This window comes from Hoplias malabaricus, chromosome 4 (assembly GCF_029633855.1).
Source record: "Hoplias malabaricus isolate fHopMal1 chromosome 4, fHopMal1.hap1, whole genome shotgun sequence".
Taxonomy (NCBI): Eukaryota; Metazoa; Chordata; class Actinopteri; order Characiformes; family Erythrinidae; genus Hoplias; species Hoplias malabaricus.
Genome location: NC_089803.1, coordinates 13,167,816 through 13,181,782, shown reverse-complemented (window position 1 = coordinate 13,181,782; position 13,967 = coordinate 13,167,816). Strand labels below are relative to the sequence as shown.

Below are 13,967 nucleotides of genomic sequence, written 5' to 3'. Positions count from 1 at the left end.
AGCATTTTTTTAAGTTACACAGCAGTTTTTGACGCATAACGCACTACACATCTATCTCTTGACAAGCAAGCCAGAGAGGGGGAGAAATGGAGGAGAGGAAAGAAAGGCAGATTAAACTAGCTAATAATATGTTAGATAGGTTTTACAGTTAAACATTTAGAATTTTTTTTTCGGTGTGGCACATACTACCTATTGAATGGAGCCTGTTATTTAAGATTTAAAATAGTGCTGTCAAGGCTAATGTGTTCATTTTTAAAACGGATTAATCATATTTTATATTTCTAAATTATCATATATATCATATGTATGTGTATGTATATGTATATATATATATATATATATATATATATATATATATATTACTGAGGAGACTTTCTACAGGTGTGTAATGCGCACTGCACAGATTGACATGTTGGTTTGCGAATGTGCAAGTTCTATACAAGTGTGCGAATGTGTTTTCAAAAGAGAGACTGGCCCTTAAAAAATTGATATGATCCAGATTGGCCCCCTTTAAAAAATGTTTGGAGACCCATTCCTTGAAGTATGACATGTTTCTTTAAACAAATAAAAAGAAAAAAATCTATTGATGACCAATTATGTGACTTACCCTTGTTCCCATGTTCGGTGCATATTTTAAGGTGTCCCCAATACACTCTTCAAAAACCTTAGACGCCCCCTTGGGGTGCATGACCCACCAAGCCTCTAAAACACAATAAACAAATTGTACAAAGCTGTGCTTTTCATAGAAACTTATCTATTTCTTATTGTTTTGTTTCCAATGTATATGTACTCATGCCATTATACATGTTACAGCTATGAAGCTATGGTATCTAAAATACATCTGTGACAAATTAATAGTAATTTAACCCCTTATAAAATCCAGGCCTTTATTTTTATTATTTAATTATTTTTCCATTTTCCGCCTGAAATTACATACTCAAATCTGGAAGCTTCCTGCTCAGTCAGTGAATAAACTACAGGCAGTATCATGATTGAATTTTACAGAAAGCCGTTAATTTGTAAGAATAACCATTTAGAGGTATTGAAATTTATCTTAAGTAACCAAAATCTGATCAAAACTATCTAGAACATAGGCTTTTCTTTGAAGTTGATACTTCCTACTGATTTGAAGTTATTCGCTGGAGTAGACAGTGAGCAGGTGGCCTCTTCAATTGTCCCTTTGGAGTCTCTAAAGCTCACCATAAGGAAAATTATTACTTTACTGCAGAAATACAGAATATTTATCTTGTCTGCACCTAAATCAATTTCTTACAATGTAGAAACTAGTCTCATGTACCTCTCCTAGTGACCTTTTACCCTCACAAAACAAGAAAAAACTTTATGGTGTATTTTTTTCCGATTTATCTAGTTTATTTCTGGTGTTTACACGTGTTTCTAAACCAGTTTTATCCCTTTAAATGCCAGAGGCATTGGGAGTCGGGAGTTTCACCTTGATTGGCTGTAATGTGAGGCAACCTCCCTCACACCCCTTCCTGTATTTAAATGGCATCAGTGGGGGAAATGCATCTAGTAAAAAAATCTAAGCTTTGAAAACATGTTTGTCTTGGCCATTGTTTGTTGAACTTGAGGCTGCCAAATATATCTGTTTGAATCTCTCAAAGCGTCTGGGTCTGTTCCTCGCTGACAACTAAAGCGTTCTGCTGAAATATGGGTCTGTGTTGGTCCTTCCCTCCTTGTGTGTGCATCACCATAACTCTGCCCGACTGGTCTACAGACTTGATTAACGTGATGTTGGAAAGCCGAGAGACTAAGCTTCCCTTAGTGTCTGTATGCTTCTCACAAGCTCAGATCTCATCCTCATCTTTCAAAGTGTACCTTATCTCAAACATTGTAAAACACGTATGTAAGAAAACATACAAAGAACGTTCATGTAACGTTCACATGGAACGTGGGGGATCATATTTTTTTTTGTAATTATTTATTGTATTTTTATTGGCAATAATCTACACAAACATGAGGATTACTAATGAACGGTTTGAGGGAAATACTCATTTTTGGTCTCGTTTTGAAGCGCTGGTATACATTTTGTGTTCGTGGCTTCTGAGTTCTTCAGGCTTCAAGACGCAACGGTTTTGGGGTTTATTTAAGGATGAGCTCTGACGTTTGGAGTAACCATTTCTTTCGGATTTTATCTTTTAGACAACGCATTACAGTATAATCCTCATAATCATGTGAGTCTGCCCGTTCAGTGATGTATGTAAACATTAACGTAAATGTGGTTCCGCAAAAATTTTGAATACATATAACTGCTCCCAATTGTTTTTTTTTTTGTTTTTTTTTTTTTTTTACAAACAAGATCACACTGTTACTGATGTTTGTCAAGCTTTTATTAATCTTCCATTCCACTTCAAACACTGTGAAAAACTGAAATAAAAGAAATATTGCCCTTTATAATAATAAACACATTACTAGTTTTTCTTACAGTGAAATCCCCTTAACTATGACTACTCAATTAGCCACGTAGCCTTTTCATTACAACAAGTTGTTCATGACATATTAAACCCCACTAAACAATGAGTCACATGAAGGCATAAGGAATAACAGTCACATACCATATGCACCTTCTGAACAGAAATTTAGGAGTTGTTACAGTCCTTTAACGCTGAATTGTCTCTCTTCAGGAACAACACTTCAGTCCTCGTGTATCTCCTGCCGGTAGTTATAATAAAATTAGCAGTCATAATTTTCTTCCACCAACCCAACTGATCACATGACCACAGTAAATCTTCCATTCAATGTTAAGTTATCACTACTGGTTTGAAAAGCAGAGAGCATTATCATTCAAAACTATGCAAATCAAATATGAAAACTGCAAAACATTATTTCAGTATAATCTCTCAGCACCACACATCAAACATTTCTGTGCAAAAGTTTCTGAATTATTTGAAAAATCACACATTTATCTGCGACAACTACATATACTGTAGCTAGATGATTAATATTTATTCATAACAACTGTCCTGGCAAGGTAGCTAGACTTCGACCAAAAATACTTATTTATCGAATATTACATATTAGCAAAATCAATGAAAGAGACTTGACGCTTAAATTTGGTACACTGACCGTCAACTTTGGACCTGTAATACTTGAGATATACTCGCGGATATAAACAGTGCATTTTGTTTTTCTTTGGCTATGTGGCTGTTAGCGCACACACAAATATTTTTTTTACTTCATGACTAATGCAGAGTTGAGTTAGCTAGCAAGATAGCTAATGGTAAATAGCCGTTAACTTATGTTTGCTGTTAAACTAAAATCAATTTTAACTTGAATTTATCAATTAAAATAGCTAAAATGTACTAAATCCATTGGATGTATTTATAAAATGCTCTACAAACCTCGCACAAATCTCATAAAACAGGTAATAACATCAACAACATTATTTTATTCCTCATTTCTTACCTTGCCTGTAGAGGGTCCTGCCTGGAAAGTACCAGACAAAACTGGATCCATCCGATAAAACTGGTTCCTCTAACCGTCAAAACTCTATAACCTTGGCAACAGTATGCAAATGGTCTGCCCGGAGCAAAATATGTTATTTCTCCTAACAGCGGTTTTTATTACATTTCAGGTGGGAAACTTTAGGAAAAGTAAAAGATAAAAAGTAATAGATTATCTTAAATATATTATTGAAATGGACAAAAAATGTATGTAGTTGAACACAATCAATGGATCCACATCTTTCAATGTGTATCTTATCTCAAACATTGATGTAAAACACGTATGTAAGAAAACGTTAAAAGAATGTTCATTTAACGTTCACATGGAATGTTTCAGATTAACACTGGGAGAACTTTTATCGATCAGAGAGAGATTTTTACACGCCGTTTATACAGTGTTTTACTGCAGATAAAGATCAGAGAGAGAATTTAGTCCACATCTGAACATATTTCAATCAGTTAAACATTTAAAGTTAACTCTGATATCCAACAAATGGATTTAAAAACTTAACAAAACAGATGCCTAGCTATTGCTGAATTTACCATTAATTCCATGCTTAAGAGTGGTGCAAGCAACAAAACCAGGCAACATACCTGCATTGCTTTCATTTATTCATGTATTCATTTACTTATTCTCCCAAAAAGAGCCAAGGCCACTGTCGATTTAACTGACGATTTTTTGTCATACAAAAAATTGCGATTAATGATTTTATTTATTTATACCCCCAGGATTTTAATAGGCCTTTATGGTTAATAATAATAACAATACCTTTGGATCAGGCAGGTGTTTCAATAATAAGACTCAGTTTTTGTAAGAGCCTTTGTTCATGTAAAAGTGTATGTGATGTTTACCAGAATTCTAATGAACTACAATGGGCTTCTTCAGTGTCATTGTTAAGCTTTCTCAGGCCTCACAGAGCACACAGACCAATGGTCTCAGAGAGAACCAGCTTCACAATTTCATCATTATTAATTATAATATTTTACTTTAAACATCAATATTTCTTTAATTTATGTAACTCAATGTTTAATACTTAAGTCAATGTATTAGTCATTTAGATCCGTCACCACCTTTCCTTCACAACAGACAAGAAGCTGCTCGCTGACTACTTTTGTAGATGAGATTGTATTTTCCAATTCTTGAATTCCTTTCTTGTTCTTTTTCTCCCCATCATTTTGGAGGTGTTTGAAATTCAGCATTGACGAGTCTGGAGACTGGAGATTGGTGTGGAGTGGAGTTTATTTACACATACACAGGATCATGTATGAGCACAACTGGGTGATTTCATTCTATCTCAGGATGATCAGAAGTTTGGAAACTGGAGGTTCTGAGGTTTCCTCACGTGCATGCAGAAAAGCACGGGCACAGCTTGGTCATCAGTTTGTCAGTCTATAGCCAGTTCGTTCTGTGCCCAATTCAGTCTGTTCTCAGTTGTCAGTCCAATCTTTTCCCAATCCAGTCTGACACCAAATATTTTAGAAGGGCCTTATATATTCTGGAGAAAATTGGGAAAGGAATAGAAGTAAGAAGAGGAGTTTGAGGTGGGGTAAGAGCATTGATGAGAATAAGGAAGTGGAGAAAGAGGTGTGAGAGGAGTGGTATCATGTAAAAGGGGGGGAATGATGGGTGGGAACGGGGGATGGGATTGAGAGGTATAACAAAAGGTCACACAAAGCTGCAAAAAGACCATATAGTTTCTCTCAGAGGTATGCCAGCTCTCTTTCTCTGGTGTGGCATCATCTACATTAACAAGGATGTCAGGAAGAAAGTTCTCTGTACTTTTGATCATTTTACACTATCCCAGGTTTTATTCCTGATTCTAATAGAGGCAAGTCTTCAATGCATGGGTGACAGCTGAAATATAATTGGCAGGTTTCTGCATTAAACACCACTATGTATGACTGGTATCACATTTTGTATAGTCAAATATTTGGTTTTGTGTATATTTGATCAAAACTGATCAATGCATCTCATATGGCTCTCATGGCACTTTATGCCTACACAATATAACAGGTTTTTCATGCTTCCTGTAAATTACGTACAAAATGAGTTGTATGCATCTTTTCACTGTAATTCTAAGTCAAGATTTAGGGAATCATTCATTTAAACAGTCCTAGTGCCTGTGAAACTATGTTCCACACTGTTGTAGTAAAAACAGAGTGTCTGTGGTTTGTACGTGCTGTGTTTTGACTATAATTAAGACGACACTGAACAAAAAGTAGTCAAATGTAAATGCTGAGGGGGAAAAACAGTTTCAGCCAAAGCACAATCACACACCAAATACAAATGGTGCTCAAAAAAGGATCAAGCTCCCAGCAACATTAGAAAAATATCGCAGCTTTAATACTGGAGCATGTTTACAGCACCAGCCGCGTCACTGAACTATGAGGGTCAAAAATACAACAACAAGTAATTGTAATTGTGTTAGATCATGGTAAAATTAACCATAATGTTGATTTGTGCTCATATCGCCCAGCACTAGTTTATACCACTAGTTTTACAGAAGATAAAGATCAAAGAGGGACTGTAACATACCGTTTATACCATGTTGTCCTGAAAGGAAGTGTGTGTTAAATATCAGAAAGAGACTGTCTCATGCTGTTTAATATATTTTTTTTAACATTAAAACTCTGTTTCTGTCTCTTTCTTTCTCTGGATCTTTAGTCTTTTATTGCAGAGCAGAATGATCCAGGAAGAAAAGAGCAGAGTGCTACATATTTCAGAATTTTTTATTTATAAAGCACTGTATACAGTTGGTGTTTGCACAAAAATTGCACAGAATTCTGGGTATTAGCAACAAGTGGGTGCTGCTGAAACAAAAGTGACAGGAAAAGATTGGTCAGAGCCACGTGGGACTGTTGGGGGGGGGGATTCAAATGGCAAAATCCATCTTCTGGTTACCATGAGAGCAAAATAAACAAAGAGAACTGTTTAGACAAGGAGCATCCTCTGAATAATGTGAATTTTATTATCGCTCCTCCACCCACAATATTCCTTCTGGTCATGGGAATAGAACCAACCAACATTCAGAACTATGAAAACAGATAGGAATGTTGCTCGATTCTTGCACCATTAGGCAACACTGGCTTATTTTTGATGTTTCAGTTACAGTACTGAAGGTGGAACTGACTACACATTCAGCAGAATATTGGTCGCCAGGGGAGAGTGAATTTAACTAATTTGTTTTTGTGTCTTCTTTTTCTTCCAGGACAGAAGAACATCTCTTTGGATATTTTCTCTGGCTCCTGTTGTCCAGGAGTTCTTGAGTGGAACTCTGGCTCCTGAGTTCCACAGTTCTTCCACTGGTGTATCAAGAATAATTTCCAAGTGGAATACAACACAATATTGAGATCAGGAGGGATTGAATGTGTGGATATGGAGGGCAGAAGCTCCAGTTCTCTGAAAACATGCTTGGTTCCTCCCCACACATCTGACAGAAAAACTCAGATGAGTAAACACAAGCGGAAAACTCATGATTGTGCAGAGTGTGGGAAGAGTTTTAGTGTACAGAGTAGTCTCCAAAAACACCAGCGCATTCACACAGGAGAGAAACCGTATCACTGTTCAGAGTGTGGGAAGAGTTTTACTGAACAGAGTGGTCTCCAAGCACACCAGCGCATTCACACAGGAGAGAAACCGTATCACTGTTCAGAGTGTGGGAAGAGTTTTACTGTACAGAGTAATCTCCAAACACACCAGCGCATTCACACAGGAGAGAAACCGTATCACTGTTCAGAGTGTGGGAAGAGTTTTACTGTACAGTGTAGTCTCCAAAAACACCAGCGCATTCACACAGGAGAGAAACCGTATCATTGTTCAGAGTGTGGGAAGAGTTTTACTGAACAGGGCAGTCTCCAAAAACACCAGCGCATTCACACAGGAGAGAAACCGTATCACTGTTCAGAGTGTGGGAAGAGTTTTACTCAACAGAGTAATCTCCAAACACACCAGCGCATTCACACAGGAGAGAAACCATTTCACTGTTCAGAGTGTGGGAAGAGTTTTACTCAACAGAATATTCTCCAAACACACCAGCGCATTCACACAGGAGAGAAACCGTATCACTGTTCAGAGTGTGGGAAGAGTTTTACTGTACATAGTCATCTTCAAAAACACCAGCGCATTCACACAGGAGAGAAACCGTATCACTGTTCAGAGTGTGGGAAGAGTTTTACTCAACAGAATAGTCTCCAAACACACCAGCGCATTCACACAGGAGAGAAACCGTATCACTGTTCAGAGTGTGGGAAGAGTTTTACTGAACAGAGTAGTCTCCAAAAACACCAGCGCATTCACACAGGAGAGAAACCGTATCACTGTTCAGAGTGTGGGAAGAGTTTTACTGTACAGAGTAGTCTCCAAAAACACCAGCGCATTCACACAGGAGAGAAACCGTATCAGTGTTCAGAGTGTGGGAAGAGTTTTACTGTACAGAGTAGTCTCCAAAAACACCAGCGCATTCACACAGGAGAGAAACAGTATCACTGTTCAGAGTGTGGGAAGAGTTTTACTGTACAGAGTAGTCTCCAAAAACACCAGCGCATTCACACAGGAGAGAAACCGTATCACTGTTCAGAGTGTGGGAAGAGTTTTACTGTACAGAGTAGTCTCCAAAAACACCAGCGCATTCACACAGGAGAGAAACCGTATCAGTGTTCAGAGTGTGGGAAGAGTTTTACTCGTCGGAGTTCTGTTCGAAAACATCACTGCGTTCACCCAGAACAGAAGCAGTAGCACCGAGCGAGAGATTAATGCGATTGGGTCACATTCAGTGTAAAACTATCCTTAAAGCTGAATTGTGGTATTCTTGGGGATATGGAGACGTGTGATTGAACTGTGATAAAAGATGCCACTGATCGTTCATGGAATTTTGTTTATTATTTTCAAGTTGTGGCTTCAGAACTGTTACAGATCATTATTTTCCTCCTCGGTCACTATTGTGTTCTACTGTGCCCCAGTTAAAGATTATTTGACTCTGTATTGAGCTTCCACTGTTTTCCAAAAGAGTTTGAACTTTGTCTTGAGTCGTTTAACAAAATAAGATGAGATTGTTTCACTTTAAGCAGTCACACGATATTCAGCAGACATAGCTTTTAGTAGCAACAAAATTATCAGTAAATCACAGAGAAAAAGGACGTTGAAAGTCGGGGCAGTTCCCTCATTTCAGTGGAACAACTACACTAAACCACAGACACGGTCCGGGAATCGGCAGCACCACACACAGCCCAGCACACCACCCATCCAGTCTGACCCAGAGGAGCCTGAGGGGATCATCCAGCAAACGGATGAGGGACATGGGTACAGTGTGGAGTTGACAAACTGTCATGTTGTCATTGTCAGACCTTGATGCAGATGAGGAGACAGCTGACAAGGAGGTCCTGCAGGGGCTTTGCAATGCTCTGGAGCACAGCCGGGACTCAGGGCAGCTTCTCCTGGAGCTGGGGGAGGAGACAGTTCTGGCCGTCTGCCATATCATCACCATTCGTCCTTATTTCTGTGGCTGGACTGTATACACTTGGAAGGTTAAAGATCTGCGTTGGTGGAGCAATTTCTTTCTCAGAGAACAGGAGCCATGGAGCTGGGTTATCAGGACCTCAGCACATATCAAAAAAGACTATATTCTGATTGCCATGAAGGCCAAGCCTGCTTATCACTGCGGCAAGATAAGTGTACAGTGGAGGCACTCCCAACCAACTGTTTATTGTTTATATACAACTGCTGTAGTAAGTGCCTTCTCAGTGTTAGAGGTTGGGGTGTTTTAAGCTTTGCTTTAATGTAAATGATACAAACACCTCAGTTATTAGAACTCAATGTTTAATCTTAGCATATTATCTTATTATTGCTGTCCCTTTGCTTCTGTATCATTTGTGAATATCTCTGCTGTGGGATTAATAAAGGAATCAATCAATCAATTTTTACACCAGGTAAGACAGAAATAGCAAGCAGTGATGATTTAAAATGCACTCACAATTGATAGCTATTTAAGAACAGCTTGGCGATGCTCTAAACTGTTATTTCATTTTGCTAGCTACTAGAGACTTCATCAGAACGTATTCTTACTTTAATATCCATGCAGATTTCTTATAAGAGTAGTGTGTAAAATACAGTTTAGAAATAGACATTTGTAAATAATCTACTTAATTCCTTTAGTTAACACTTGTGGAAAGCATTTATTATAAAAGTTCAGAGCAGGTTGAATTAACATGATTTGGCCCATTTTCATTTTGCTTCTAGGTCTATAGTAGACTCCCTCAAGTAATATTACACTTTCCTGTGTGCAAACTTTATCATAATGATTAACTTTACAATAAGGTTACCTTAATTAATGATTTTTAATACAGTTATAGGCATCAATAAATGGTTTTAGACAAAGTAATGTCTCAGTGCATATATATAATTCTTATTTTCATTTATATGCATGTATATATAAATGCACATCATTAACACTAATCACTGTGCTTGTCTGACTAACTTGTACCTAAAAAGAGTCAAACGAGTCATCTGTTTAAGAAAAATAAGGATTGATTCACTTGGGGAAATTATTTCTCTGCACTTGACCCATCCGTGATCTTGAACACACACTTGTGAGCAATTCTTCACAAACACTAGGGGCAGTGAACACACACAACCGGAGCAGAAGGCTGTGACCACCTCGGCAGTTTGGGGATCTAGGTGCCTTTCCCAAGGGCAATGCTCAGCCATGGACAAATCTTACCTTGGTGCTCCCGGGAACTGAACCAGCCTCAAGCTCACTTCTCTAATCTTATGCCCATGGCTGCCCCCCTACAAGTGCTGTGTTGGTTTTACCCAAATGTGAATCTATGTCCTAATCCACCTAGAATTTATACAAGGATGTTACTAATATAAAATTACCACTAGGTTTGTCTTTCAATTTTTCAGTCCTTCCATCATTCATCTTAATGTTTTGAAACATGATAGATTGCCAATTTAGATATTATTACTGTGACATGTGACCGATGTGATAGTGACTGGTGTTTGGTGCTTCTAGTTTTAAAAATTAAACAAATAAAAAATTAACCCCAGAATATGAATGTGATATCTTTATGGTTTGGAACCTCAAAAAGGCATAAAAAAAAAAAAAAAAACATGGAGAACAATTAAAAAGATCATTAATACATTAATTTGTCTCTAACCACTGTCCATAGCCTACCAGGAGTCACCCTGTGTAAGGCGGGAACACACACTGGAGGGGGTGCCAGTTCTTCACAGGGCGACACACACACAGTCACTCACACCTGTGGACACTTTTTAGTCGTCAATCCACCTAATAACACTAGTTTTTGGACCATGGCACGAAACTGGAGCACTCGGAGAAAACCTACGCAGACACGGAGAGAACACACCAAACTCCTCAAAGACAGTCACCCGGACTCGAACACACAACTTCCAGGTCCCTGGAGCTGTGTGACTGCGACACTACCTGCTGTGCCATCATGCCGCACAATGATGGATAAAACTCAAGAATGCAAGGACAAGCAAACTTACAGGAACTTTAATGTTTTTTGTTTTTCTTACTATAAGCCTTGTCCAGGAGTTCCTGAGTTCCTGAGTTCCACAGTTCTTACACTGGTGTATCAAGAATAATTTCCAAGTGGAATACAACACAATGTTGAGATCAGGAGGGATTAAATGTGTGGATATGGAGGGCAGAAGCTCCAGTTCTCAGGAAACATGCTTGGTTCCTCCCCACACATCTGACAGAAAAACTCAGATGACTAAACACAAGAGGAAAACTCATGATTGTGCAGAGTGTGGGAAGAGTTTTACTCAGCAGAGTAGTCTCCAAATACATCAGCGCATTCACACAGGAGAGAAACCGTATCACTGTTCAGAGTGTGGGAAGAGTTTTACTGTACATAGTCATCTTCAAAAACACCAGCGCATTCACACAGGAGAGAAACCGTATCACTGTTCACAGTGTGGGAAGAGTTTTACTCAACAGAATAGTCTCCAAACACACCAGCGCATTCACACAGGAGAGAAACCGTATCACTGTTCAGAGTGTGGGAAGAGTTTTACTGTACAGAGTAGTCTCCAAAAACACCAGCGCATTCACACAGGAGAGAAACCGTATCACTGTTCAGAGTGTGGGAAGAGTTTTACTGTACAGAGTAGTCTCCAAAAACACCAGCGCATTCACACAGGAGAGAAACCGTATCAGTGTTCAGAGTGTGGGAAGAGTTTTACTCGTCGGAGTTCTGTTCGAAAACATCACTGCGTTCACCCAGAACAGAAGCAGTAGCACCGAGCGAGAGATTAATGCGATTGGGTCACATTCAGTGTAAAACTATTCTTAAAGCTGAATTGTGTAATTGTTGGGGATTTGGAGACGTGTGATTGAACTGTGATAAAAGATGCCACTGATTGTTCATGGAATTTTGTTTATTATTTTCAAGTTGTGGCTTCAGAATTAATTGTTACAGATCATTATTTTCCTCCTCTGTCACTATTGTGTTCTACTGTGCCCCAGTGAAAGATTATTTGACTCTGTACTGAGCTTCCACTGTTTTCCAAAAGAGTTTGAACCTTGTCTTCAGTCGTTAAACAAAATGAGATGAGATTGTTTCACTTTAACCAGTCACACAATATTCAGCAGACATAGCTTTTAGTAGCAACAAAATTATCAGTAAATCACAGAGAAAAAGGATGTTGAAAGTCGGGGCAGTTCCCTCCTTATTTCAGTGGAACAACTGAAATAACTCCTGGAACTCCAGGAGCCATGGAGCCGGGCTATCAGGACCTCAGCACACATCAAAACAGATTATATTCTGTTTGCCATGAAGGCCAAACCTGCTTATCACTGCGGCAAGATAAGCATGCAGTGGAGACACTCCCAACCAACTGTTCATTGTTTATATACAACTGCTGTAGTAAGTGCCTTCTCAGTTTTAGAGGTTGGGGTGTTTTAAGCCTTGCTTTAATGGAAATAATACAAACCTCAGTTATTAGAACTCAATGTTTAAGCTTAGCATATTATCTTATTATTGCAGTCCCTTTGCTTCTGTATCATTTGTGAATTTCCTGCTGTGGGATTAATAAAGGAATCAATTTTTACACCAGGTAAGACACAAATGGCAAGCAGTGATGATTTATAATGCACTTACGATTGATAGCTACTTAAGAAAAGCTTGGTGATGCTCTAAACTGCTATTTTATTTTGCTAGCTACCAGAGACTTCATCAGAAAGTATTCTTACTTTAATATCCATGCAGATTTCTTCTAAGAGTAATGTGTAAAATACAGTTTAGAAATACACGTTTGTAAATAATCTACTTAATTCCTTTAGTTAACACTTGTGAAAAGCATTTATTATAACATAAAAGTTCAGAGCATGTTTAATTAACATGATTTGGCCCATTTCCATATTGCTTTTAGGTCTATAGTAGACTCCCTCAAGTAATATTACACTTTCCTGTGTGCAAACTTTATAATAATGATTAACTTTACAATAAGGTTACCTTAATTAACATTTTTAAATACAGTAACAGGCATCAAGCATAAATGGTTTAAGACAAAGTAATCAGTCTCAGTGCATATATATATAATGTTGTTTTCATATATGTATGTATATATATCCAATCCACCTACTAACACTAACACATGGGACGAAACTGGAGCACCCGGAGAAAACCTACACGGACATGGGGAGAACACACCAAACTCCTCACAGACAGTCACCCGGACTCAAACACACAACTTACAGGTCCCTGGAGCTGTGTGACTGCGACACTACCTGCTGCGCCACACAATGATAGTTAAAACTCAAGAATGCAAGGACAAGCAAATTTACAGGAACTTTAATGTTTTTTTTTTATTATTTTACTATAAGCCTCACTCAGGGCCATAATTCAAATTTCAGTGAGGTCCACACTGTGCGAATGCAAACCCACTTCAAGTGCTGACTTTTAATTATGTTAACTGTCAATTCTCCCATAAATGTCTTTGACAAGATACAGATTAAGCAGAGCCAGAGGGACTTAAGATAACATTAGTTCTATCTAAAGCAGAGCTGTAGTTCCCAGTGTTTCAGCTTTGACCTGCTGCTCTCAGCGCCCCCTGTAGGAGGGACTGTGACTCCATTGGCTGCAGCACTGAATGATGGGCAGATAACTCTGACTGCTGATTGGATAAATAAAGGTGACACCCAATGAAAAGCGTGTTCTCCGTTGAGCCATGGAGAATCTGCCCCTCGTTCTGGCTGAGCGAGAGTTGCGTGTTTCTGTCTCAAACATAAATGTGTGACCTCAAAAATACATAACAAAATGCGTCTCATATCGGTTCAAAATGTTTCCGAAACGGGACGGTTGGCAACACTGTGTGCGTATTCTGTCAAGAAAGCAATACAGACTGATAGCCAACGGCTAACTGGAGACAGAACCGTTGTTGAAAACGAAAGAATTAAAGGTCTAACAACGTTCACGTGTGTTACCTTTGTATTTTAGAAGTTAAACCAGTAAATACACACTGGGTAGCACAATCTAACA

General features: G+C 38.4%; 1 protein-coding gene across 1 annotated transcript in view; it reads left to right on the top strand.

Annotated features, from left to right (window-relative positions):
- The window catches only part of LOC136695301 (zinc finger protein 850-like), a 97,591-nt gene extending 87,987 nt beyond the window's left edge, over positions 1-9,604 (top strand). The window contains exon 4 of the mRNA XM_066669310.1: positions 6,978-9,604. Coding sequence (XP_066525407.1) covers positions 6,978-8,196 — 1,219 coding nt within the window. The 3' untranslated portion in view covers positions 8,197-9,604. The remainder of the gene's footprint in view (positions 1-6,977) is intronic.
- The last annotated feature ends 4,363 nt before the right edge of the window (positions 9,605-13,967 follow it).